General features: G+C 44.2%; 1 protein-coding gene across 16 annotated transcripts in view; it reads right to left on the reverse strand.

Annotated features, from left to right (window-relative positions):
• ptprc (protein tyrosine phosphatase receptor type C) overlaps positions 1–24702 on the reverse strand; it is a 452107-nt gene that overhangs the window by 219675 nt on the left and 207730 nt on the right. For 10 of the 16 annotated variants that reach the window (XM_038794843.1, XM_038794839.1, XM_038794836.1 and 7 more), the window contains one exon: positions 10871–10988. In XM_038794843.1, coding sequence (XP_038650771.1) covers positions 10871–10943 — 73 coding nt within the window. In that variant the 5' untranslated portion in view covers positions 10944–10988. Of the gene's footprint in view, positions 1–10870; positions 10989–11096; positions 11493–24702 lie in introns of those variants that run through there. The other 6 variants (XM_038794845.1, XM_038794840.1, XM_038794830.1 and 3 more) reach the window with 2 other exon arrangements.

Below are 24702 nucleotides of genomic sequence, written 5' to 3' on the forward strand. Positions count from 1 at the left end.
ACACGCCTCGATTTCAAATCAAGCCCCGAGTGAAAAACCTGCCCGACCCACCCCTTCCTTAAGCTAACCTGGTCCTTCACACGGAGGTGTGTCTCCTGCAAAAAGCCAACCCCCGCTTTCAAGCTCCTGAGGTGCGCCAACACCCGCAACCTTTTAACCGGCTCATTCAGTCCCCGGACGTTCCATGTCACCAACCTTACCGGAGGCTTGCGCCTCCAATCCCCTCTACCGTCCGTCATCTTCCCCACTTAACTCTTGCTCCTTTAATTACACTCTGTACCTAGCCCATCCCAGATGGCCCCTTTCTTCGCCCTTGACCATGTCATCTCTCACTCCCTGCCGCGTTGCAGAAACCCCCCCTCCCCCGCTTTTCCCCTTCTTCCCCTCCAACTTCCCCTTTCCCCCCTCCCCTTGGCCATCCCTCCTTGCCTTCTCCCCCACTACCTCACTTCTGTTCACCAGCATAACCTGCTGGTGCAGCTGCCCTGCCCAAAGGCACATCCTAATGACCTCCCCTCCCTCTTTCCCCTCCCCCCCCAACCCCCACTCCTCAGCTCCATGAAGAAGGCCTCCTGCTGGCCTTTCCCTTCCCCCCCCCCTTCCCCTCCCCCAAACAAGGACTTCTCCTGAACTCCTGGTAGCCTTCTCCAAAAGCAAACAAACAGATGTTAAACACAAACAATCCCATAAAACAGGAGAGGGAATGGGAACATCCATCCCCACATAAACTTTTCACCTCTACAACTCCTTACAATCTCAACATTGAACAGAAACCCCCCCCCCCCCCCCCCAACAAAAAAAGGCGAAAATCCCCCAATCCCTACACCCATTTCAAACATGCTCCTGACCATTACATAGTGCCAGCACCCCGGTTCCCACATATTGTCCATTCAGTTCTCCCCCAGTTTATGCTCCTTAATGAAGTCTTTGGCCGCTTCTGGGTCTCGAAATAATACTCCCGACCTCCGAACGTCACCCATAATTTCGCCGAGTAGAGCACCCCAAACCTGATCTGCCGCCGGTACAGCACCGCCTTGCCTTGTTGAAACTTGCTCGCCGTTTTGCCAACTCCAATGTCCTGATAAATCTGTACGTTATTTCCCTCCCAGTCGCAGCTACGCTTCTCCCTGGCCCACCGTAGAATTTTCTCTTTCTCCACAAATTTATGGAGTCTCACGATCACCGCCCGCAGGGCCTCCTCAGCACTAGGCTTTTGCCTCAGAGACCTATGTGCTCGGACCACTTCAGGGGCCTTGTCTAGCACCCCTTCTGCCACCAGTCTCGCCAGCATCCTCGAAACATATCTCATGGCACTCACACCTTCCACTCCTTCAGGCAGGCCCACTATTCACAGGTTCTGCCTTCTCAACGCATTCTCCTGCTCCTCCACCTTTTCCCTCAATGTTTTACAGAGGTCTCCTAGGAGCCATCTGCTCCAACTGTTCAGGGGTGTCACTGCTTCTGCAATGGCCTTTGCATGATCCTCATGCTTTTCTTTCCTCTGTTTATGGAATTCCTCCTTGATAAAAGTCATCATTTCCTGTATCTGGGGCCTTACAGCTTTCCCCTCCCCCGCCTGCATGCTGGAAGAGACTGTCTGTGAAGCACAAGACTGTTTCAACTTTCCAACCAAACCTCTCACTGTTTTCTGCTGGGTCCGGTGATCAGAAGACATACCATCCCAGGGGTAAAGTACTCCTCTAACATTCACCTACGCCTTTTCATCAAAATTCCACCCGGATCTGGGGAAAAAGGGCCCTTTTCTGTGACTTTGAACAGGAACAGCCCTTTATGTGACCAATCACTCCATGGTCACAAGCGGAAGTTATCGATGGGAAATGTAACGGTACCAAGGATAGATGCAGATGCAATGGTGCGAGAGCAGGAAGAGAAAATATTGCAGCTAATTCTCTGGCTATGACTGGTTAGATAGGAATGAAACCACATGAGTGCAGTCCAATGGAGGAGGATTGGGTGTGGTCAACATCTCAAACACTGCAGACAAGTCTAAAAGGGTGAAAAGGAATAGATTACCTTTGTCACAGTCACAAAGGAGGTGATCTGTGACTTTAAAAGGGTTGTTTCAAGGCAGAAACCTGATTAGAGGAAGTTTCAGGAAAGATGGGAAAAATCCGGGAGGTGGCAGCATACTCAAAGACTGAAGAGGAGGTTGGAAATGGTTCCGTAGTGTACAAGGATCAGAATAGCCAAGGGTCTTTCTTTTAAAGAGAGGTGTGATGATAACAAACTAGGAGCAGCCAACGACCGGATCAAGATCATCAAGGCGGTCAAGTGCAAACCTTTCTTAATTAATTTATAATAAATATACATTTGTTCTTTCAAAATCACTTTCAATCATTTTTAACAGATTTTGGGTCACACATTTGAGTCCTTTCAATATCTTTGAGTGTGTTACTTGGCATTAGACAATTCAAAGATCAATTGCTTCCATCGATTGTTTGAGGTACCTGGCAATATAAGATATAGCTTTCATGCAACTTTGTAACTTGTGATTAAACCAGAGAATAAATCAAATTAATGTCCTCACATTTAGAGCCTTGGAAGAAGGATGTTTAATTGTCATTTATGGTTTATTTTAGCCAGTTTATTTTATGTAAAGTACCAATAAATCAGAAGCAATTATGTTTCAAAGTAAAATCCATTTCCTTCTATGACTGGTTTGAACAGTGTCTGCATCCATTCTGTATAGAAATAAAATGGCTGCCTAAAGCAGATGGGTGCTTTACTGAACAACCGTAAAGGTCACAATGTCACAACAATTACAGATAATAGCAGAATCCCAGGAAGGAAAATGTCCCAGGGATAAAGTTTATCCTGCATTTCCCAGGGTGAAGTTTACCCTGCATTTCCCAGGGGTTGAGTTAATCCTGCATTTCCCAGATGTGGAGTTAATCCTGAATTTCCCAGGCTGGAGTTTATTCTGTATTTCCCAGGGGGAAGCTCATCCCAAATTTCCAGGCTGGAGTTTATTCTGTATTTCCCAGGGGGAAGTTCATCCCAAATTTCCAAGGGTGAAGTTAAACCTGTTATTTCCAGGGATGAAGTTTATCCCGAATTTACCAGGGTGAAGTTTGTCAAAGATTTTCCAGGGGTGAAGTTTATCCTGTATTTCCCAGGATGGAGTTTACCCTGTATTTCCCAGGGTGAAGTTTATCCTGAGTTTCCCAGGGGTGGAGTCTATCCTGAATTTCCAGAGGGTGGAGTTTATCCTGCCTTTCCTGGGTGGAATTTTCATTCTGCACAACTGAAAGCTGGGGTAAGCATTTGCTCGGAGGTGGCATTCCCACTTCTGAGTTCAAAGATGTTGAGTTTGTGCCCCACAGCCCTGGTGAATGGAGAAGCAACTTCCAGTCTCTGTATACAGGGTTGATATCCAGTGGAGTTCTCATGCCCCACGACAATGGATGAGGCCTCCTCATTGTAAGCCTTGGGAGCCAATAGTGTTCAAATAGTGGGATTAAATCCAGCATCCAATGGGAATAGAGTGACAAACACCAATCACATATGGTTGGTAGTCCCTGGTCAGGCTAACACTGAACACTCTCGGCATGTTCTGCTGGATGTAATGACAGTGGTAGAAATGGGAGGCCTACTCTGTCACAATGAGTGGACGAGTGCTTTCCACTGCTAACTTTTGTCACATCCAATATCTTTTACAGTGAAAAGTAGTTTGTGGTTTTAGTAAATCTTGTTACGGTATAAATAATTTGATAATTCACAATTCATTGTACCCCCCTCCCCCCACCTGAGCAACATTCTCTAACTCAACATGTTCAAAGTTAAATATGATTGGCTCATTGCCATCTACATTTAATTACTAAACTGAAAAGTAATTATGAAAGAAAACTAACAATGTGTGGCCAACATCCAAAATCCTGGGCCTGAGCTTGTCCTTTCTCAACCACATCCTTTGTCGTGATCAGCCATGGCCACACTTATCAGCTACAAAAAGTAACACCTATAATTGACAGTTTGCTTCAAGCCTTCTTTCACTGTTTTCTGAAAATGTACCACAGCCTTGAATATTGGCAAAGCAGTTTTTACACACTTCAGAAAGCTGATATTCCAATCTCAATCAGCCAAAATCTAATTGTTCAGCTATGAACTAACCAAATAGTGGAGCAGACTGGAGAGGCTGAATCTTGTTTTCTGATACTGAACTGGCAAAACAGCAAAGGCACAAATGGAGGCACACATACGGCCATTTAGCTCACAAATATGTCCTTAAGTGGTTGCTGAGACTCCAGAAATAAAACATGACATTTTCCAGCCTAAATGAGCCAGCCAGCAGATTGAAATTGAAAAATAACTCCAGCACATGTTCGACCAACATACACCGGGTACAATCTTCAGCCTGGTCACAAAATTGGCTGTTACACTTCCTGCCAGAATAGATAAGAGCCAGTTTACTGCCTGTGCCAGTTGTGAGACCCTGCTTGTAATTGACAGTGTGAATGTGTGGAGTGCTGGTTCCTTAAAAGCATTATGTTTCAAGCCAGGAATTTAGCATGACCAATCCACCTAATCTAGACATTTTTGGATTGTGGGAGCAAACCAGAGCACCCGAAGGAAATCCATGCGGACACGAGAACAAATTGCAAACTAGTGCCCTCTGTGTCACCCTAATGGAACCTTCCCCTGATATTGGTAATTTTAGAAAATTAAAATCAATGCAGCAACCATTTCATCAGGCACTTCTTTCAAGTCCTTCGGGTGAAGTCCATCCTGACCCGGGGATTTGTCTGCCAGAATGCCCCATCTGAAGAAAAATTAATTCTCTGACGTTCATTGTGTCCTGTTACATCTTAATTCGTGTCAACTGATTATGAAAGGCACCAGTAGCAAATACAAAGAAATCATATACCACAAAGAGTTTCTGAAAATAAAGACAAGAATAAGGAACTGTGTCTACTAAGTTGCAGGATGCTCTGTAAATCTGATTAAGTGTAAATTCACTTCTAAAAATCTTGTCGTCTTTACTATCTGTAACTCAAACAGGAACAGCACGTGGGATACAACTCCTACACCTTATCAATTACCTTGTTCAATGCACTAGCTTTTGGTACAGGATGCCAATCCTTCTATACTAAAACTCCGTTATGATTAAGCTGTTACAGTACCATACTTCTCTTTCCTACAACATGACGGTTAACCATGTTATAGTTTGCTCATAAAACTGGGGATTAAGCTTCAGGACCAAACACTAGGGAGAAGTGAGCCACTGGCTTTCGCAAAGGCCAAGTTTGATTATGTGGCCTACACCAGGCAATGCAGCAGACAGCTGCGGCACCACAAACTATTCACACAAAACTGGTTAAGGTGACAACGGGTAGATGGGGGAGGGGAGAGGTAAAAGTGAGCCAGGAAAAGAAACTGAAGCAATTGGATTGAAAATAATTCCTATTGTTAACTACAAAACTGAGAGCCTGACATAAAGCGCCACAAGATCTGCAGCAGGGCTTTGAGCGCACCATTACTATGGAAGTTAATTTGCCTAATGTATAATATCAAATCATGCCCAAGTATCTTCGCAATCTCTTTCGAATTTAACTTAAATAAAACTTGAAAGGAACAAAACCAACATAAACAATCAGAGCCCTCGAAAAGCTTCAAAGCCCATACAATATATATTCCTTTTTCAAGGACATCAGTTTAAGCTTTAACCCATTTAATCATCATTCATAAACATCAGGCACAGCATGTTTAGAAACTAGAATCGGGGAAGCTTTTTAATGTGACTTGATACTTTGGCAATATAACTTTATTGAAATGAACCAAAAAGATTGAACAGATCTTGCAGTGAAAATATTTTTTGAAACACCAGAAGAATTATCTTGTTTCCAGCTGTGCCTGAAAATCTGGTTGTTGTATTGAAAGACCACTCTCCCTCAGCAAGTGCAATTTAAGAATCCCCACATTGGAGAGTCAGGGGTGTGGTCACATTTGTGGACAGAGATTAATTTGGGCAGTGTTTGAAGGATGGACATAAAAGATCAAGGAGACTTGGGGGTATTGTAGCTATGTGTGTAACTCACTCACTCCCTAAATTCCGCCATCTTTAATCCACCCAATTGGTTTGTGTGCAGAGATTACATGATTGTGTGAGCGCAACTGCAGGGGAAACTCCTGGTCTTTATGTATTTTAAGCAAGTTTGGCAGTAATAATGTTTCCAGTAAAGTGTGCATTGTTTTTCACATTAATGGTATATTTTTGATATATGTATCGTGGGCCTTTTGAAGTTAATTTATGACATACACAACCTGTCCATCACATTCTTTGCTTTCAGATAAGGCAACTACTGGAGTATTAAGAAGACCCTTATCTAGTTAATGTCTGCAAACAACAGACATGATCATATTTACAAATTATGAATCAGAAAGAACAATAGGAAATGCGCTGGAAAGCTTTGTTGAAAGGTAGTAGGCATAAAATTCACAGCATCCCTAAAGTACAGGAGGCCATTCGACCAATCGAGTCTGCACCGACCTTCCAAAAGAGCACTCTGCCAAGGTCCACGCATGTGGAACAGTTAACCAGTACTTGTGGTACCTTCATGGATATGGATAGGATTCAGAATTATTTGGAAAGCATCAAGAGAATGCTGTCATTCAATGGGCTGAAGGAACTGAAAGCCTACTGCCCACTCAAACTGTATGACTTTCATGCTTGGGAACTGACTTGAGGATAAAACTTGCAGGAGGCCATTCTATCTTTGCAATGCTCACTTTATTTTCAAGACTATTGACTCATTGTGAGGAAAACAAGCTTCAAATTATTCATTTAAAATGTCTTTGGTGACAGCTTCATTGTTGTTGAGTAAAGGCCCACTAAACCTGAACTTGTAGCTCTTTCCTGATGATCAGGTGGATAACCGAATGGAAAATTGAAGTTGAATCTAACTTTAATGAATCTTTTTTATTTTATTTATATTTTAACAGTTCAATAACTACCTTCTGCATTAGCATGACTTAGCCACTCATCTCAGTTTTGTCTTTATTTTATATGGCGCACTAATCTGATACACAATAAAACTGGATTATGAACATTATTTCGAGTACATTCCAACTTTTAAAATAATTTTAATGCAGCAGTATATAGTCCTCCCATTGAATGAGTATTTTAAGGCACATCATGGGATTGTCATTGAATTTTTCTTAAATTTCACACTATATTATCAACCGGTTTATAACACATGGCTCACAACGTGATTTCCATTTATCAATCTGGAGTGGTAGTACTTCCACCCCCCCAGCTTTTTTTTGGTTTGTCCACACATTGGTTACTTTTGACAGTAAATAAGGCAGTGCTAGCTGATGTCAGGTCTTAGAGGATATCAGGTTACTTTGGAATTTAAAGGTGCAAGAAATCCTAATTTCTGACATGATACTTTGATGCTACATAACTAACCATGATCTTACATCCAGTGTATTAAGCAAGGTCAATGATACATTCAATCTCATCAAATGTTGGAGCAGGATTTTTTATAATCTTTTTTTTATAATAATCTTTATTGTCACAAGTAGGCTGACATTAACACTGCAATGAAGTTATTGTGAAAAGTCGAGTCGCCACATTCCGGCACCTGTTTGGGTACACAGAGGGAGAATTCAGAGTGTCCAAATTACCTAACAGCACGTCTTTCGGGACTTGTGGGAGGAAACCGGAGCATCCGGAGGAAACCCTCGCAGACATGGGGAGAATGTGCAGACTCCGCATAGACAGTGACCCAAGTCGGGAATCGAACCTAGGACCCTGGAGCTGTGAAGCAACAGTGCTAACCACTGTGCTACCATGGTTGAGGGGCTGAATGGCCTTTTGCCGTTCCTAGGTTCATAACGTCATGATAATCCATCAGAATCCAACTTTCCTATCCCCCTCACACCCAAGATTGAGAAAATAATTTGTGAGATGCCATTGTACTTCTGAACGACCAAAGCTGAAATCTGGAGTTTCCTGCCTTAACTGAGGGTATATAAGGACGTCACCCTCCAGTGGATTCTAAAGCCACACCTATTGCTACAGTACACCTTGCAACCTGTTACAGCAACTACATCTGTCAACGGTGAAACTACAGTCACAGACCAGCCAGCCACTTACACTTGTGGAGGCAAAATCACTTATACAGACAGACTGTACAAGTTTGCAAGCTTTGGCTTCTAATAACAAGATTCAAACATGCTGCAACTTTTCATCCCTCAAACACTAGAAATTACAAACATTCATATTCCAGAGTCTTGAGCACTTAATCTAGACTGGCATTCCAGCGCAATACGGAGAGAAAACTGAATCTCAGAGATGCCGTGCTTTGAGTGAGAAATTAAAATTAAATCCCATTTCTCCTCAAAGACGAATGTAAATACGGAGAGAACCATATGGTTCGAAAAAGAGTATAGGAGTTTTCCCAGGTGTCCTGGCCAATATCAACAATTATCACTAAAATATATTATCCAGTCACTTATTTCATTGCTGTTTGTGGGACCTAATTAAACCCCTGTGTTTCTTGGATTACAATAGTGATTACACACCAAAAGTACTTCATTGGCTGTAAAGTGCTTTGGGATATCCTGAGAATCTCCCTTTTTTCCTTTGTTCTGATCCATAACTATAAATTGGCACACTAGGGATTGATTTTATTTGACATATGATGGTGTGTACTTTCCATTGCCTGTTACAAGCAGTACTAAAACACAGTGCTTTCTGCCAAAAATTAATGTGTCACTTCATGTACTATGACTAGGATTTAGAGGTTCCCATGTATTTCGTAATGCACAAAATGGCGTAATCAAGAAATATTTTATTTGGAACTTTGGTTCCACTATTTAAAGGATAAATCATTTAGTATTCAAAGTTATCAATGCTATTTTACATGGGAATTGGTTTTAAAAAATCGATTGCAAAGCAGTACCATCTGAAGTATACACCGCAACAGAGATAGTATTGGCTCTGTTCACTGAAACGTTCTTTCCCTCTGCCTTCAACACCGTCCTAAAAATAATTTGCTCCAGCCTCGCTTCCACGCCCTCATATTTCTCCCCACTTTCCTCCACCCTTTCCAATGTCCACTACTTTGGAAAGCATTCGTTCATGCTTCTGTTCACACTATTCACAATGGAAATATAGGTAATCCTAATGTTTGAGCACGCAATCTTCATGGGTGGATCAATATGGACATTAATGACCCAATTAAAAAGTTAAGTGCACGTGGCCCCACACAATTTAGAATTACTGTTGCAACTTGCTGTACTCATTAGGTATAAAGCATTTTGGGGCTATATAAATGCAAGTCTTTTATCATTATTTTAGTTGTTAGGAATGATCAGTCTAAGAAGGATCAATTTAGCTGCCCAATAGGTGATGATTTGTACAGAAAACTATCTTTTGAACCACTGCCTGCATTTAACAACTCCACTGACAACAGATAACCATTTATTAGTTTTTCATTGCTACACCAATGTCTTCCCTTTGTAAAGTTCAGAAATGTATATTTCTGAAGTGCTCTTTCTGCTCATAACTGAAACCAGTAAACCGTGTGTTTAAATACACTGGATGGAGACCAGATATCAAGCCCAATGCATTGCGGTATGAGCAATAACCATCGTCAAAAGTCCCCAATATGGAAAGCATAATTCAAGGAAGATGGGCGTTTACCAGAACAATTAAACCGAGATTAGGAAAGCAGCAGATAACATCAGAAGCAAACAACAGAATAAAACAAATCCTTTCAAATATTCTACAGGTGTGCAAAATTCTGCATCTTTCACTAAACTTTGTCGATCAATGGCACCTGTCCACTTGAACCAAGGTAACATAATTTCCCAGGGACTTGGAGGGGAAAATGTGCTGCCCTGCAACCAAAACATTGGCTCAGTCTTGAACATTTTGTCAATTAAAGAATGATGAAGATTCTGCACAATCAGAGAATAGACACAGAACAAAGCACCCAAAATATATTACAGATTTGGATTCAACATGGCTCTTGGAAAAGAGCCATGAGTACAGGCATTACAAAATCTATCTTTATAAATTAAAGTTTTAAAAAAACAAAATTGATTAATGAAACCAATGAAATTTTGATCTCTTAATTCCACTGCCAAAACTATAATATAAAATGTACTAATCATCCGAGTACAATCCGAAGCTTTAAATTTTTCTTTTCATGCCATCATTATCCGCACTGTTTTAAGTCCCAATATATCCAAAATAACATTTCATTGACTGATGTACTTTAAAAAATCAGGCTTTTATTAAATGTGAAAGGTGCTTAAATACCAAGAGAATTTATCAGCCAAGGCGGCAATTTAGTAAAGTTCTAGGCATTAATTACTTCATAAATATATATATGTATGAACAAACAAACTGTCCATTTGGTTGCATTGTAGCAAGGTGCAAATTCTCACTGTTGCAAAAAGTAAAATTCACCCCATTCTAAACAATGAAGAGAATAGGAGAAGAGGGAAACTAATGATTTGATAAAGTTCACCCACTACCCCACCTCCACCCCCACCCACATACACACAGACACACAGTCATATTATCTGTGTAAAGTGAGAATGTTTCTAACCCCCAGGGAAATTGGCAGAAATTTACGATTATTCGGACTATTTAAAGAATTAATTTCGTCTTGTCACAATCTATCATTTCCTTGATTAATCGGAGTGAGGTACCGTTCGGTGGCTCTATTATATATAGATATATGTTAAAAACTGTAAAGCGAAATTAATGTCTGGCCACAGCTCTATTTAACAATTCACCCTTGTCATTTACAAACAGAAAATCCAAACGATGTGAATAATTTGCTAAAACATATATATTTCAGAGAATGAAGCACGTAAGTCATTTTCGTTTTACCTTGGGCGTCAACAGTTGCACCCAATAGTGCAGCGGCAAGAGCCAAGTATTTCAGCCAGGAAAACTTGCTCATGTTTTAATTCTGCTGGTGATCGGCAGTAGTTAAAGACCATGCGTCCTGTCGAGAAATAATACAACTATTATTCGGTGGGTGGTCAAAAAAAAGAACAAAACTTGATAGTTCCGTCTAAAGTTCAAAATAACCCATCTGAAGAAGGGCGCATACGTTTGCCTTGCTTGATGTTCGATGAGTGCAACTTCCTCCAAATTTAGCAGAACCCTAAACCACTTGCCCCTGATATACAAGTGATGTAAGTTACAGCTCCGCCGCTAACACTATAGGTTCTCAGCAATGTCACCAGGAAGTCACTTGCTTGAGCAAATGAGTCGAAACTTCCCCAAAATCTTCCAACGCTGCAAAGTGTCACGAATAAATATGTAAGTTCTGGATTCACATCTAGATGGTGAGCAGAGGCCTGAGACTCTGCGTGAGAACGAGGAGGGGGGCTAAAAGTTCAGGGTGAACCCTATCTTAAATTAATCTGCATCATATACAACAACTTCCATTCGCCCAGAAGCAGGAGGATTCTTTAGCTGTGTTAGATACCAACCCAGACAAATGCAGGTGTAATCTGCTGCTGTCAAACATATGAAGGTGCTTTAGCTGACAAACAGCAGAGTATGTGGGCGCCCCCCCCCCCCCCCCCCCGCCTATAACTCCAATGACGTAAAATCAGAAACGTCAATCTGATAGTTCAGGCCGGAAATGTAGCTATTTTGTCAACTGGAAACATGGCAATCCAAAGACAAGTGGTGTCACAATAATTAATACTGCATCATCCAGAACACAGCTTTTCAGAAGAATGCTGCCACTGATGGGGTGTTCACATGACTGTACAACCATGCAAATATATCTTGTTCCTTCACCTAATATTAACTGGATTTCAGAATATTTACATATAGCTTACCCCTGGGGGATTAAACACAAAATGTCATGGAACCCTAGAGTTCTAAATATGTTCTAATACCTTGAACTACATCATTTGTGATTTGTAGAAATTAGAAAAATAATAATAAACAGTCCACCCACATTTGAAACACATGGAAGTTGAAAAAATAACTTTTGCTGAACATCTTATGTTGCTGACAGTAACAAGAATTTCTAATGAAACATTAACTCTGTTTCTCTCCACAGATGCTGCCTGACCTGTTGAGTTTTTCCAGCTTTTTATTTTGTTCTTAATTTGGATTTCCAGCATTCGCAGTATTTTGCTTTTATAGTTTCAGGTAAGTTGGCAAAGCACTAAACTAATAGGTCGACACTTGAATTGGATTTTATTTTTTCTCCAAAAGTTAGAAAGAGACAATTGTTTTACTGCTTTTTGTAGCCTCCAATATGATTAACCATCCCTACTGCCAGCCCAACACATGCCTCTGCTCCATACTATGCTTGATCCTTAATGCCCTAATGTTTTCTAGCTACTTTGTTACGAAGACACATTACTCAAGAAGGAGGTTCAATGCCACTTTTTCAACACCACTTCCTTCTCAGGGCAATTAGAGATGGGCAGTAATTATCGCCTCCAGGTACCACCCACATCACATTGATTGATCCTCACAAATGTCTTTCAGAGCTTTTGAATTTGAAATGTCTAGAAACATGAAAACATCTGTGTAGAATGACAATATATTCACAAGGATTATTTACTTGGAATGTCTTCTCAGCAACATTACAAGCGTAACAAAGCAGTGCTTTGGATAGGATAATGTTCAAGGCTCCTGTTTTTTTACTTGTTCATGGGTCATGACGATCACTGGCATTTATTGCCATCCCGAATTGTCTTTGTCCTGAGTGTTTGCTCGGCCAATTTTAAGGACATTTAAACCAGCACGGCAGCACAGTGGGTAGCACTATTGCTTCACAGCTCCAATGTCCTAGGTTCGATTCACGATTTGGGTCACTGTCTGTGTGGAGTCTGCACGTTATCCTTGTGTGGGTTTTCTCCGGGTGCTCCGGTTTCCTCCCACAAGTCCCGAAAGACGTTAGATGAATTGGATATTCTGAATTCTCCCTCTGTACCCGAACAGGTGCCGGAATGTGGCAACTAGGGGCTTTTCACAGTAACTTCATTGCAGTGTGAAACATATAAGCCTACTTGTGACAATAAACATTATTATTAAAAACCACATTGCTGGGGATCTGGAGTTGGAGTAAGGATGGCAGGGTTCATTCACTAAAGGACATTCTTGAACTTGCTGGGTTTTTTATGACAATTGACAATGGTCGTTATTCGAATTTTACTTCCAGATTTTTATTGAATTTAAATTCCACCATCTTTTATGGTGGGATTTGAACCCAGGTCCTAGATCAGTACCCTGGTTTCCGCATTAGTTGTCCAGAAAGAATATCACTACGCCACCAACTGCTACATCAACTATGTGTTTATATGAGACGTCTTCGTAAGAAAACATCACAAGACATTTCAGGGAAGCATTATAAAATAAAATATGATATTGAGCTATTGAGATAATACAGCAAATGACCAAAAGCTTGGTAAAAGAGGTTCAACGGAATGTCTTTAAGGATGCGACAATGTACAGAGACGGAGAGGTTTAGGGTTGGAATTCTAGAGCTTCTGGCCCAGGCACAGCAAACAGTGATGCCACAATTCAAATTGGGGATGTGCAAGAGGCCTGAATTAAATGAGTTCAGGTATCTCATTGGGTTGGGGAGCTGAATGTGATTACAGGGATAGGGCAGGAAGAAATAAAAAAAATAGGAGGATAATTTTTAAATCAAGGCATTCCATTGAAACATATAAGATCCTCAGGGGTCTTGACAGGGTCAATGCGGAGAGGATGTTTCCTTTGGTGGGAGAAGTGTCGCTGTGTAAAAATAAGGGGACATCCATTTAAGACAGAGAGGAGGAGAATGTTTTTCTTCATAAAGTTGTGAGTCTTTGCAAATCCCTTGCTCAAAAGGCAGTGGAAGCAGAGTCTTTGAATAATTTTAAGGTGGAGATTGTTAGATTGTTGATGAGCAAGAGGGTGAAAGGTTATTGGGGGTAGGTGGGATGTGGAGTTCAGGTTACAATCAGATCAGCCATGATTACATGGAATGGAGGAGCAGGCTCGAAGGGCCAAGTGACCTACACCTGCTCCTAATGTTTGTATGTACATATGTTGATGCTGAAGCAGGATCAAACGAAGGCTTGTTAGCACAGGGAAGGTGGTTGAATAGGACTCAATGTGAGTTTGGAGACAGGCAGCAAAGGTTTGGTTAATATCGGGCACGATCTACTGGCCACACTGTGCCCAAAAAGCAACATGCCATAGCCAGTAAATATTGAAGATACGGACTGAGGCAGGGGATGTGGTGTCAGAGCCGGGGAAGATAAATAAGATGTTTCGGGATTATAATAAGGAGCTGTACAGGGTGGACCCAGGGGTTGAAGAGCGGAACATAGGACGGTTCTTAGACAAACTAGAGTTTCCACAGTTGGACGAAGAGACGAGGAAGGCGCTAGAGGAGCCACTGGGGCTGGGGGAGATATTGGACAGTATAAGAACATGAAGTCGGGGAAGACCCCGAGGCCTGGTGGCTACCCGGCTGAATTTGCGACGGAGCTGGCACCACATCAATGGGGGCGTTTAATGAGGCGCTGGAGAAGGGGGAGCTGCTGGATGACACAGGCAACGATCACGTTAATACTTAAAAAGGGAAAAGACCCGTTGGAATGTGAGTTGTATCGGCCATTATCGCTGTTAAATACAGACGTGAAAGTACTAGCTAAGTTAGTGAAGGAAGGAATGGAAGGTTGTGACCCAGGGGTGGTTACGGAGGACCAAACAGTCTTTATAGAGTCAGGCAGCTTTCTATTAATATAAGGAGGCTGTTAAATGGGATTATGACCCTATCGGGAGCTCAGGTACCAGAGGTACTGGTGTCCATGGATGCGGAGGAGGCATTCGACTGGGTAGAGAGGCGATACCTGTTTGAGGTCCTGGGAAGATTTGTATTTGGGCTGAGGTTTGTGGCATGGGTGCGCCTGTTATATGTGACATCGAGGGCGAGTGTGCGCACCAATGACATGGGTTGATGGAACTTTGAACTACACAGGGGAACAAGGCAGTGGTGCCTGATGTCACCACTGCTGTTTGCGCTGGCGATAGAGCCTCTGGTAATGACTCTTAGGGTGTTGGCAGAGTGGCAACGGATTATGAGGGGACAAAGGGTGTCGCTCTATGCTGGCAACCTACTATTGTATGTTTTGGATCCATTGGACAGCATGTAGAGGATCAAGGGCTTGTTGGGGAAGTTTGGGGCGTTCTTGGGATATAAGTTAAATGTAGGGAAAAACAAAGTGTTCCTGGTGAATGAGTTAGGTAAGCGAGCCAATTTAGGGGGGATGCCACTTAAAGTGACTAGCGACCAGTTTAGATACCTGGGGATCCAGGTAGTGAGGGAATGGGTGATGCTCCACAAATGGAATTTAACAAAACTGGGCGAGGGAGGACCTCAAGAGGTGGGACACGTGGCACTTGTCATTTGGCAGGGAGGGTCCAAGTGGTGAAGATGAACATTCCGCCGAGGTTCCTGTTAATTTCCAGACACTCCCGATCTTTATACCGAAGGCCTTCTTTCGGAAACTGGGCACAATTATTTTGGACTTTGTATAGGCAGGGAAGGTGCCAAAAGGTTAAGAGGACCCTGTGGCAGAGGCAGAGGCAGCAGGAAGGATTGGCATTGCCGAACCTGCTATGTCACTATTGGGCGGTGAATGTGGAGACGGTGAGGCAATGGTGGGAAGGAGAGGGTGTAGAATGGGTCAGAATGGAGGAGGAATCCTGTAGAGGGTCCAGTTTAAGGGCTACGGTGATTGCAGCGTTGCCAATGGCACCAAGCAGATACTCAGGGAGCCCGGTGGTGCAGTCCACGGCGAAAATCTAGAACCACATGTGGAGGCACTTTAAGATAGAGGGGAAGTCGGTGTTAATGCCGTTGTATGAAAACCACGGTTTCGTGCCGGGGGATAGATAGCACATATAGGAAATGGAGGGAAATGGTGGTGGTTAAGGTGAGGGATTTGTATCTGGAAGAAGGGTTTACCAGTATAGATGAATTGAAGGTGCTCCGAAAGCTAATGTTTGAAACACGGCTGGTGTTGGACTTTAACCTGGTAAGTAAGTAAGACTTCTTACTGAGATGAATTGAAGGATAGGGTAGAGCTCCTGAGAGGAGCCTGCAGGTAAGGGACTTCGCGAGAAAGGGTTGGAAAGAGTTCCCCAGATTGCCAAGGTACACCTGATGGAGTGACTGCTGCTTCCAAATGTGGAAGGGGGGGACAGGATTGGAGACATATATACAGGTGGCTGGGTGAGCAGGGAGGTGAGCAGGTGGTGAAGGTTAAGGAGAAGTGGGAAGGGGAGCTGGGAGGGGAGATAAACTGGGGAGTATGGAGTGAGGCTCTACAATGAAATGAAAATTGCTTATTGTCACAAGTAGGCTTCAAATTAAGTTACTGTGAAAAGCCCCTAGTCGCCACATTTCAGCGCCTGTTCGGAGAAGCTGGTACAAAGGGTAAATGCAACCTCCTTGCACAAGGATGAGCCTGATACAGTTCAAGGTCATACACAGGGTACGTATGACGTGGGCAAGAATGAGTGGGTTCTTTCAAGGGGTGGCAGACAAGTATGAGAAATGTGGGTGCAGACCAGCGAATCGTACACATATGTTCTGGGGCGGTGATAAATTGGAGAGATTCTGGACGGGAGTGTTTGCGGCGCTAGCGAGGATAGTGGGGGAGGAGGTTGAGCCGAACCCTTTGGTGGCAATATTTGGGGTATCGGAGAAGCCGGAACTGATGGAGAGAAGGAAGGCCTCTCTGACTGCCCATGTCTAATTTTATAGGAGTGGCGGTTAGCAACGCCATCGGAGGTAGCGGCCCGGCTGGAGGACTTATATGACTTTCTTTGGCTGGAAAAGATTAAATACGAGTTAAGGTGCTCAACTGAGATTTCGAGGCAAGGTGGAGATATTTGTGACCGTGTTTGAGGGGTTGTTCATTGCAGGTGGTGGGGGGGGGAAGGTGGGGCGGGGGCAGTAGGGAGGGGGAGGGTGAAAATGGGGAAACATTTGTACAAACTGAGTAGTTGTGTGTTGGGAAGTTAGTTTCCCAAACTGTTTATGTGTTGTAACTTTTCATATACGTTTGGAATAAAATACATTTTTTTTTAAAAGGAATGTTTTAGAGTAATCAAGAGATAACAATGACTTTTATGAAGGTTTCAGGAATGGATGAGCTGAGGCAAGAATAGAACTAGAGTCGGATGCAAATAATAATGAGCATACATCTCCAAGCTAACCATCATTGTGGAGCCAAGAAACTGTTCAGGATACTGATTTGGTCATTGTTTTTACTGGGTCAACTGGGTGGAAATCCATTGGAACTTGTAAGAGATGCCAAACCAAGCTAGTCAGAAATCCATCCAGTTTCTGTTTGCCCAGTAGGAATAATTCTTCTTCTGCGGGTAATTAAGGAATAGGCGGGGGTAGTAGGGGAAGTTGTTTTCTGTTTTTTGTTCGTTTAGGTGTTTTGCATGTGTCGGCACGAGCGGTTGTTTAAGAAATGTTAATGTGTTAAACTGTGAAAATTACAAATGCTTCAATAAAATATTTTCTAAACAAAAACGAATAGTACTTCTTTTTGGGGACATACTTAATTCGTTATGGCCAGAAAGATTGGTTCTGAAAATTCCTGATCCTTTGCCATAGAAGGGAGAAAGATAGAAAGCCCATGAAATTTCTGGGGTCACATATGTATGTTGAGAATTAAAACCACATGAACCAATGCTTGGCACTGGTACACTTCCTGAAAATGGCCCCAGCAGGGCCTTCCTACCCATTCAGACATTTAAGGAATTTTGCACAATGGAGTGAGAAATATAACAGCACCTTCATGACAAGTCTACTCCACCAGCTTCCATTCATCCCCAAAACAAGTTGGTCAATCATAAAAAGTGCCTGTAAGACTGCACACCTGCCTGACATCGATGTCAAATCACCAAATCTAGCACAATGGTTTAATTTGGTCCTTAAATTTCCACTGCTAGGTGTGTCATCTTAGACCCATGTTGACATATAGTGACCCCACTCACCTCCCTCGTGCAAGTAACCACCATTGAGCAACTGACAACTGAGGGTTTAAGCCCTTGCTAAGCAGGCAGCAGTAAATTGAAGCTCCCCGCAACTGACATGCTGGTCAGCGCAACCCACCACAAACTTTCCACAATTCCCTTTCACACACACACATACACACACACACACACCAAAACATATGGCTGGTTCTACCAGTTGGAGATATAGACCTTTGCAACTCTTTGTCTCTCTACGACATCCTGAGCTACATAAAACTGAAAGAGCCTCACGCAAAATATGAATATTGGGTTTCATCTGGCCATGACCTCAGAATATAATCAAATAATATTTATTGATTAACTGTACTGCCTATATTACCAAATCACTCCTACATATTTCAGTGCGTCCGCTGAGTGTGCCCATGTGTTTGTCTGAAGGAATTATTCTCTACGCCACAGTGAAACTAAACATCCTTTCCACCAATTCACAAACTAATTACTTTGCAATTTTTAGATATTTCATTTTAATTTCCCTGCCTCCTCCTTGATCTGCACTTGGATGGAGTATATTTCACATTTAGCACAGCTCAGCAGAACATTTACTTTGACCTTTAGGCTCCATGCACTTTATCTGCTTGACAATCAGCTTCCAGCATGGCAACTATGACAGTACTTTCCAACCCACTTCAAGGATATGCAAGAATGTTGGTTTATGATTGAAGGGCCAAATACTGTTACTTCAAAGCACAGTTAGCTAACACTTTAAAATGATTAAAACTGCCATCATATAGGAAATAAACTCGATATTAATGAAGAGAAGAACCCCCTACACGCCCAGCCTTTCTCCTCTGCCTTGCACCTGGGAACCCTCTATTCCCTCAGGACAAGAGAACAGAATAACCAGTATTCTTGGTCACGCTTTTCTCTTTCAGTATGCTTAGTGGCCGCAACAATGTTACATCAACACTGGTACGAAAAAAAAGCAGCACATACTCCTGAAAGAAGAAAAACACTGGAATACAGTATCACCAAGTTACAATGTATTCCATTTCAATTTGCTTTTCCACAGATTGTTCTCAACCCTTCCATTTTCATGAGGTAGACTATACAAAGTTCAATCCTGCCTTGCAGAGGTGAACCAAGTCAAACTTTGTAATATACATCACTGTGTATCCCCTATATTCTACATCCGTTTTGACCATGGCTTTGTGATACTAGTAATCTACTTATAACCATTCATTTTTGTTCTTTATCAGATACTGATTCAGCTCTTATAAAATTAGTATTTATTCTATAGCTGGGCCTCTGTTCCACACATCCGTTATTTCATGAGGAAAAATTACTTTATTTTTAAATTTAAAGTTTGCTAGAGGCCATGGTAATGTTGTTCCTCCTGTTCTGTATTCACTGTAAAAATGAAATAACCACTGGTAAGCTACATTGTCCACTTCCTTCACCTTGCTATGAACCTTGTCTGGTTTCCACAGAATCACAGAATGGCTGCAGAACAGGAGGAGACCATTCAGCCTGTCTGTAAGAGCAACACAGCTAGTCCCATTCTCCTCCTTTTTAATAATAAATCTTTATTAGTGTCACAAATAGGCTTACATTAGCACTGCATGCTGTTACTGTGGAAAATTCCCTAGTGGCCACACTCTGGCGCCTGATTGGGTACACAGAGGGACATTTCAGAATGTCCAATTCAGCTAACAAGAACGACTTTCGGGACTTGTGGGAGGAAACTGGAGCACCCGGAGGAAACCCATGCAGACATGAGGAGAACGTGAAAACTCCGCACAGTGACCCTGTAGTAATCCACGGGAGGCAGGAGTTCTGTCACCACACCAATATTTATTTACAATAACGACATTACAGGAGCAGCTACAAACAGTGCTGATAGCAGTCCAGTCAACTTAAGACTGGCTCACAAAGCCTACACAGGTGATTATATGGCCCCCCTGAATGAGCTATCATTGAGGGAGCTCATACTCCAATTGGCCAACCAATAAAGCCAATTGGAGTTCATTACACCCCCCCCAGGTCCGAGGAATTCCTGCCAGCTGGCATTCCCCTGAGCTTCTTCCTGCTCCTCATGTCTGGGTCTGTCACCTCTGTGTCGTCCGCCGGGTCGTTCTCCGAAGTGGGTGGGGTGTACCTTATAGGTGCCCGTCTTTTCCTTGACGACCTCCTTGGAAGTTGTTCTTCCTCCTCCTTGGGGAGAGGTGTCGCGGCGGCCTCATCGAGCGTGTCCATCTCCGACTCTGACGACTGGATGACGAGGTCTGGAGAAATTGCTCGGGGCTGGGGTGTCGGTATCCTTTCCGTCTGGGCTATCCCAGCTTGAGGCGGTCCTGCTTCACCTGCCTCCAGGTGTGGTTCCGCTGCCCTTATTTGGTCTAGGTGTTTCTTCAGCACCTTACCTCCTATTGAAACCTCATAGGATATGGGCCCTGCTTGGGACTCTACCGTGCCTTTGACCCACGTTGGTCCATTCCCATAATTCTTGACCCAACCGGTGCCCCCACCTGGAAATGTCTCTGCTGCCGACTATTATCATGCCCCCTGCGTTGGGCCTCCTGTTGCTTCTCCACTTTCCCCGTTAAATTTGGGAAAAGGAGACTCAGTCTCGTTCGCAGCCACCTTCCCATTAAAGGTTCAGCTGGCGGTATGCCCGTTGTGGAATGCGGTGTGGTCCTGTAATAAAACAGCCAGTGGGAGAGCTTTGTGTCTATTGACGCTGCCGGCTGCTTCTTGAGTCCCGCTTTAAGTGTCTGGACCGCTCTCTCTGCCAGGCCGTTGGTCGCTGGATGGTAAGGGGCCGTTTTGATGTGACGGACTCCGTTTTCCTTCGGGAATTTTCCAAATTCCCCACTTGTGAATGCCATTCCGTTGTCCGACACCAATACCTCCCGAAGTCCATGTATTGCAAACGAGGCCCTGAGCTTTTCAATTGTCGATGCTGTGCTTGCCGTGTTTACCCGGTGGACGTCCAACCATTTGGAGTGGGCGTCCACTATCGCCAAAAACACTGAGCCCATGAAAGGGCCGGCGTGGTCAATATGCAGGTGGGTCCACGGTCTGCCTGGCCATTCTCACGGGTGCAATGGCGCCGCTGGTGGCACTCTTTGCCCCGTTGGCACTCCTAGCACCGACGTACCAAGGCTGCTATGTCTGTGTCCAAACCTGGCCACCAAACGTAGCTTCGAGCTAGCATCTTCATTTTAGACACCCCTGGGTGTCCGTGATGTAACTCAGTTAAGATTGCCTGACGGCCCTGAGCTGGGACGATTACCCGGGCTCCCCACAATAGGATACCGTCTTCTATGGTTATTTGGTCCCTTCTGCTCCAGTATGGGTGCATCTGGGGCTCCACTGGTCTTTCCAGTTCCCCTGTTAGCAGTAAATGCTTCATCTTGGCTAAAACTGGGTCTTTTTGCGTCCACGACCGAATATGTTGTGCGTCTACTGGTATGGTGTCCAAAAAATTTAGAGTCATTACTGTCTCCTCTACTTTTGGTATTTGCGGCGGAGTGTCCGGGAGGGGAAGTCTGCTCAAAGCATCTGCATGTGCTACTCGCATTCCCGGTCTGTGCTCCAGAACGTATCTATCCGCCGCCAGTAGCAACGCCCAGCGTTGGATTCTAGCTGATGCAATCGGGGGTATTGACTTGTCTTCTTTTAATAACCCTAATAACGGCTTATTGTCCGTCACTATGGTGAATTTCCGCCCGTACAGATACTGGTGAAATTTTTTTACTGCAAATATCACCGCCAGTCCTTCCTTCTCGATTTGGGCGTATTTCCTCTCAGCCATTGCCAAGGTCCTCGAAGCATAGGCTATTGGCCGTTCTTCCCCATTCCTTCATCTATGGGCTAAGACGGCTCCTACCCCGTAGGGGGATGCATCACAAGTGACCACCAACTCCTTCCTTGGGTCATAATGCTCTAGGACACTTTCGGATGACAGCTGTTCCTTAATGTCCCTAAATGCTCGGTTTTGGCGGGTGGACCATTTCCATTCTTGTCCCTTTTTTAGTAGCTGGTGGAGGGGTTCTAGGATGGACGCCCTATTTTCAATAAATTTTCCATAATAGGTTACCAACCCTAGAAATGATTGTAACTCCTGGACCGTGGTGGGAGCTGGGGCTTCTTTTATTGCCCTTACTCTGTCTTCTAATGGGTGTAAGCCTGACTCACCTACTTTATATTCCATCCTCGTCACCACTGTAGTAATCCACGGGAGGCAGGAGTTCTGTCACCACACCAATATTTATTTACAATAACGATATTACAGGAGCAGCTACAAACAGTGCTGCTAGCAGTCCAGTCAACTTAAGACTGGCTCACAAAGCCTACACAGGTGATTATATGGGCCCCCTGAATGAGCTATCATTGAGGGAGCTCATACTCCAATTGGCCAACCAATAAAGCCAATTGGAGTTCATTACAGACCCAATCCAGGAAACAAACCTGGATCCCTGGCACTGTGAGGCAGCAGTGCTAACCACTGTGCTACCATGCCACACAATATCCCTGCAGTTTTATGTTCTCATCAGGTGCTTATCAATTCCCTTTTTAAAAAATATTTTTCATTAGTTTTTCCCTTTTTTTAACAATAAACACAACAAATAACAGAAAAATTGGTGCAAAACATGTACAGATCGAACAAGAGTTACTGCCAGCATGAATACAAGCAAAACAGTACAGAAGAGGTTTGGAACAAGACATTTGAAGGACCAGAGCCTACAGATTAAATGCCAGACCAATCCAGCAACAAGCTAACACAGTGAGTGGGGAAAAGAGGGCAAGATCATATTAATACAGAAAGAGAATACAGACCACGCATCCCAAAGAATTGTGATTCAGACTAACAACTTGAGATGAATTAAATTGATTTGAAATGAGGTGAATTCGCTCATGGAAAGCCCAAAGTGGAGCCTATGAACTTAAGATAGGGGTCTCATACTTTAAGGAATGCATCGGATTTAGAGTGGAGGACAAAGGTCAAGAAACTCCATGGGGTTTATTCCATAATCAGCCTATACCAGTTTTGGAGAGAAGGATATTTGCCTCTAATTCAGGAGCATTTTATATTCTTACGAGTAGCAACGGTCAAAATATTATAGTGGGCATGATTCAGCGCCAGGCCGATCACGGTTCACCCGACATCTCCCCCCAGCGAGATCTGGATCATGCTCACACTGGGCAAGATCCAGATAAGCATATTTAAATGAACTATAGGTACTCATTTGAATACCCAGACGCCAGACTCACCCGACATCCAGAGTCAACGGCCACACCTGTGAGACCTCACCAAGGCGTTGTTTAGTACTGGTCCTCACAAACGTGGAACAAGCGTAACGGCAGCTCGGGGAGGGGGGTTCAGAGTCTATTGAAGAGCCCCAGGCGGTCGGCGACAGGGCAAAGCGGTACTCTGGTACTCCACTGGCATCTGGGCACCTTAGCACTGCTAGCCTGGCATCCTGGCAATGCCACCAAGGATTTGCCAAGGTGTCAGGCTAGCAATGTCAGGGTGCCTGGGTATCAATTTGGTACTGCCAGAGTTCGAACCTGGAAGGCCTTGACAATTAGAAGGGGGAGGAGTGAGGGACCGTTCCCAGGGACCACAAGAAGGTTGGGGAGAGTGAGAGGGGTTGATAAAGTGGGAAGAGGCTGAAAGGGAGGTGGGGAGAAGATCAGGGCTGTTGATCAAAATTGTGCCCTGATCTGCGAACAGTCAACCCTGCCGGCAGGAAATCCCTCTAAATGTGGCCTCAGTGGGGAGAAAGTTCCCGAGACCAAAAAGAATGGCAAAGTTCTGCTGAACAGTGGGGTGTTTCTTGGTGCTGCATCCATTGAGAAACACCCCACTAAACGCACCCAAAAGCAGACTTGGATATTTATCCCCTGAATCACACCGATAACCTTTTTTCATTAGAATCAGCAATTCTCCCCTCTGGCAGACCCAGAATCAGACATAGAGGGCGCGATTCTCCGCCCCCCACGATGGGTCGGAGAATAGCGGGAGGGCCTTCCCGACATTTTTCCCGCCCTCCCGCTATTCTCCCCCCCCCCCAACTCCCGACACGAATCGCTGCCGCCGTTTTTTTACGGCCGGCAGCGATTCACATCCGATAGATGGGCCGAAGTCCCAGCCCTTTACGCTGTTTTTACGAACGGCAAACACACCTGGTCTGGCCGTTCGTAAAAACGGCGGGAACAACTCGCTTTTTATAACCATGGCACCGATTGGCACGGCAGTACCACGGCCGTGCCAAGGGTGCCATGGGCCCGCGATCGGCGGGCAGCGGGCCCGATGCCCGCGCACTATTTCTCCTTCCGCCGCCCCGCAGTATCCATTCGCGGGGCGGCTGAGGGGCATCCCGGCCCGCGCATGCGCGGGTTTCGCGCAAATACGCGATGACGCATCCGCGCATGCGCGGGTTGGAGTCTTCCAATCCGCGCATGCGCGGCTGACGTCATATGATGCGTCAGCCGGCGCTAACTCCGGCAAGCGGGCTTAACGAAATTCGTTAAGCCCTTGATGCCGGAGCTTACGGCGTCGGGCTGCTAGCCCCGACCGGGGACCAGAATCGGTTCCCGGTCGGGAAGGGGCGCGCTGGCGTCAAACCCGCCCGGGTTTGACGCCAGCCTTACGATTTCTCCCGTTTTGGGAGAATCGCGCCCAGAGGATT

The sequence above is a fragment of the Scyliorhinus canicula genome, chromosome 4, assembly GCF_902713615.1.
Source record: "Scyliorhinus canicula chromosome 4, sScyCan1.1, whole genome shotgun sequence".
Classification (NCBI taxonomy): Eukaryota; Metazoa; Chordata; class Chondrichthyes; order Carcharhiniformes; family Scyliorhinidae; genus Scyliorhinus; species Scyliorhinus canicula.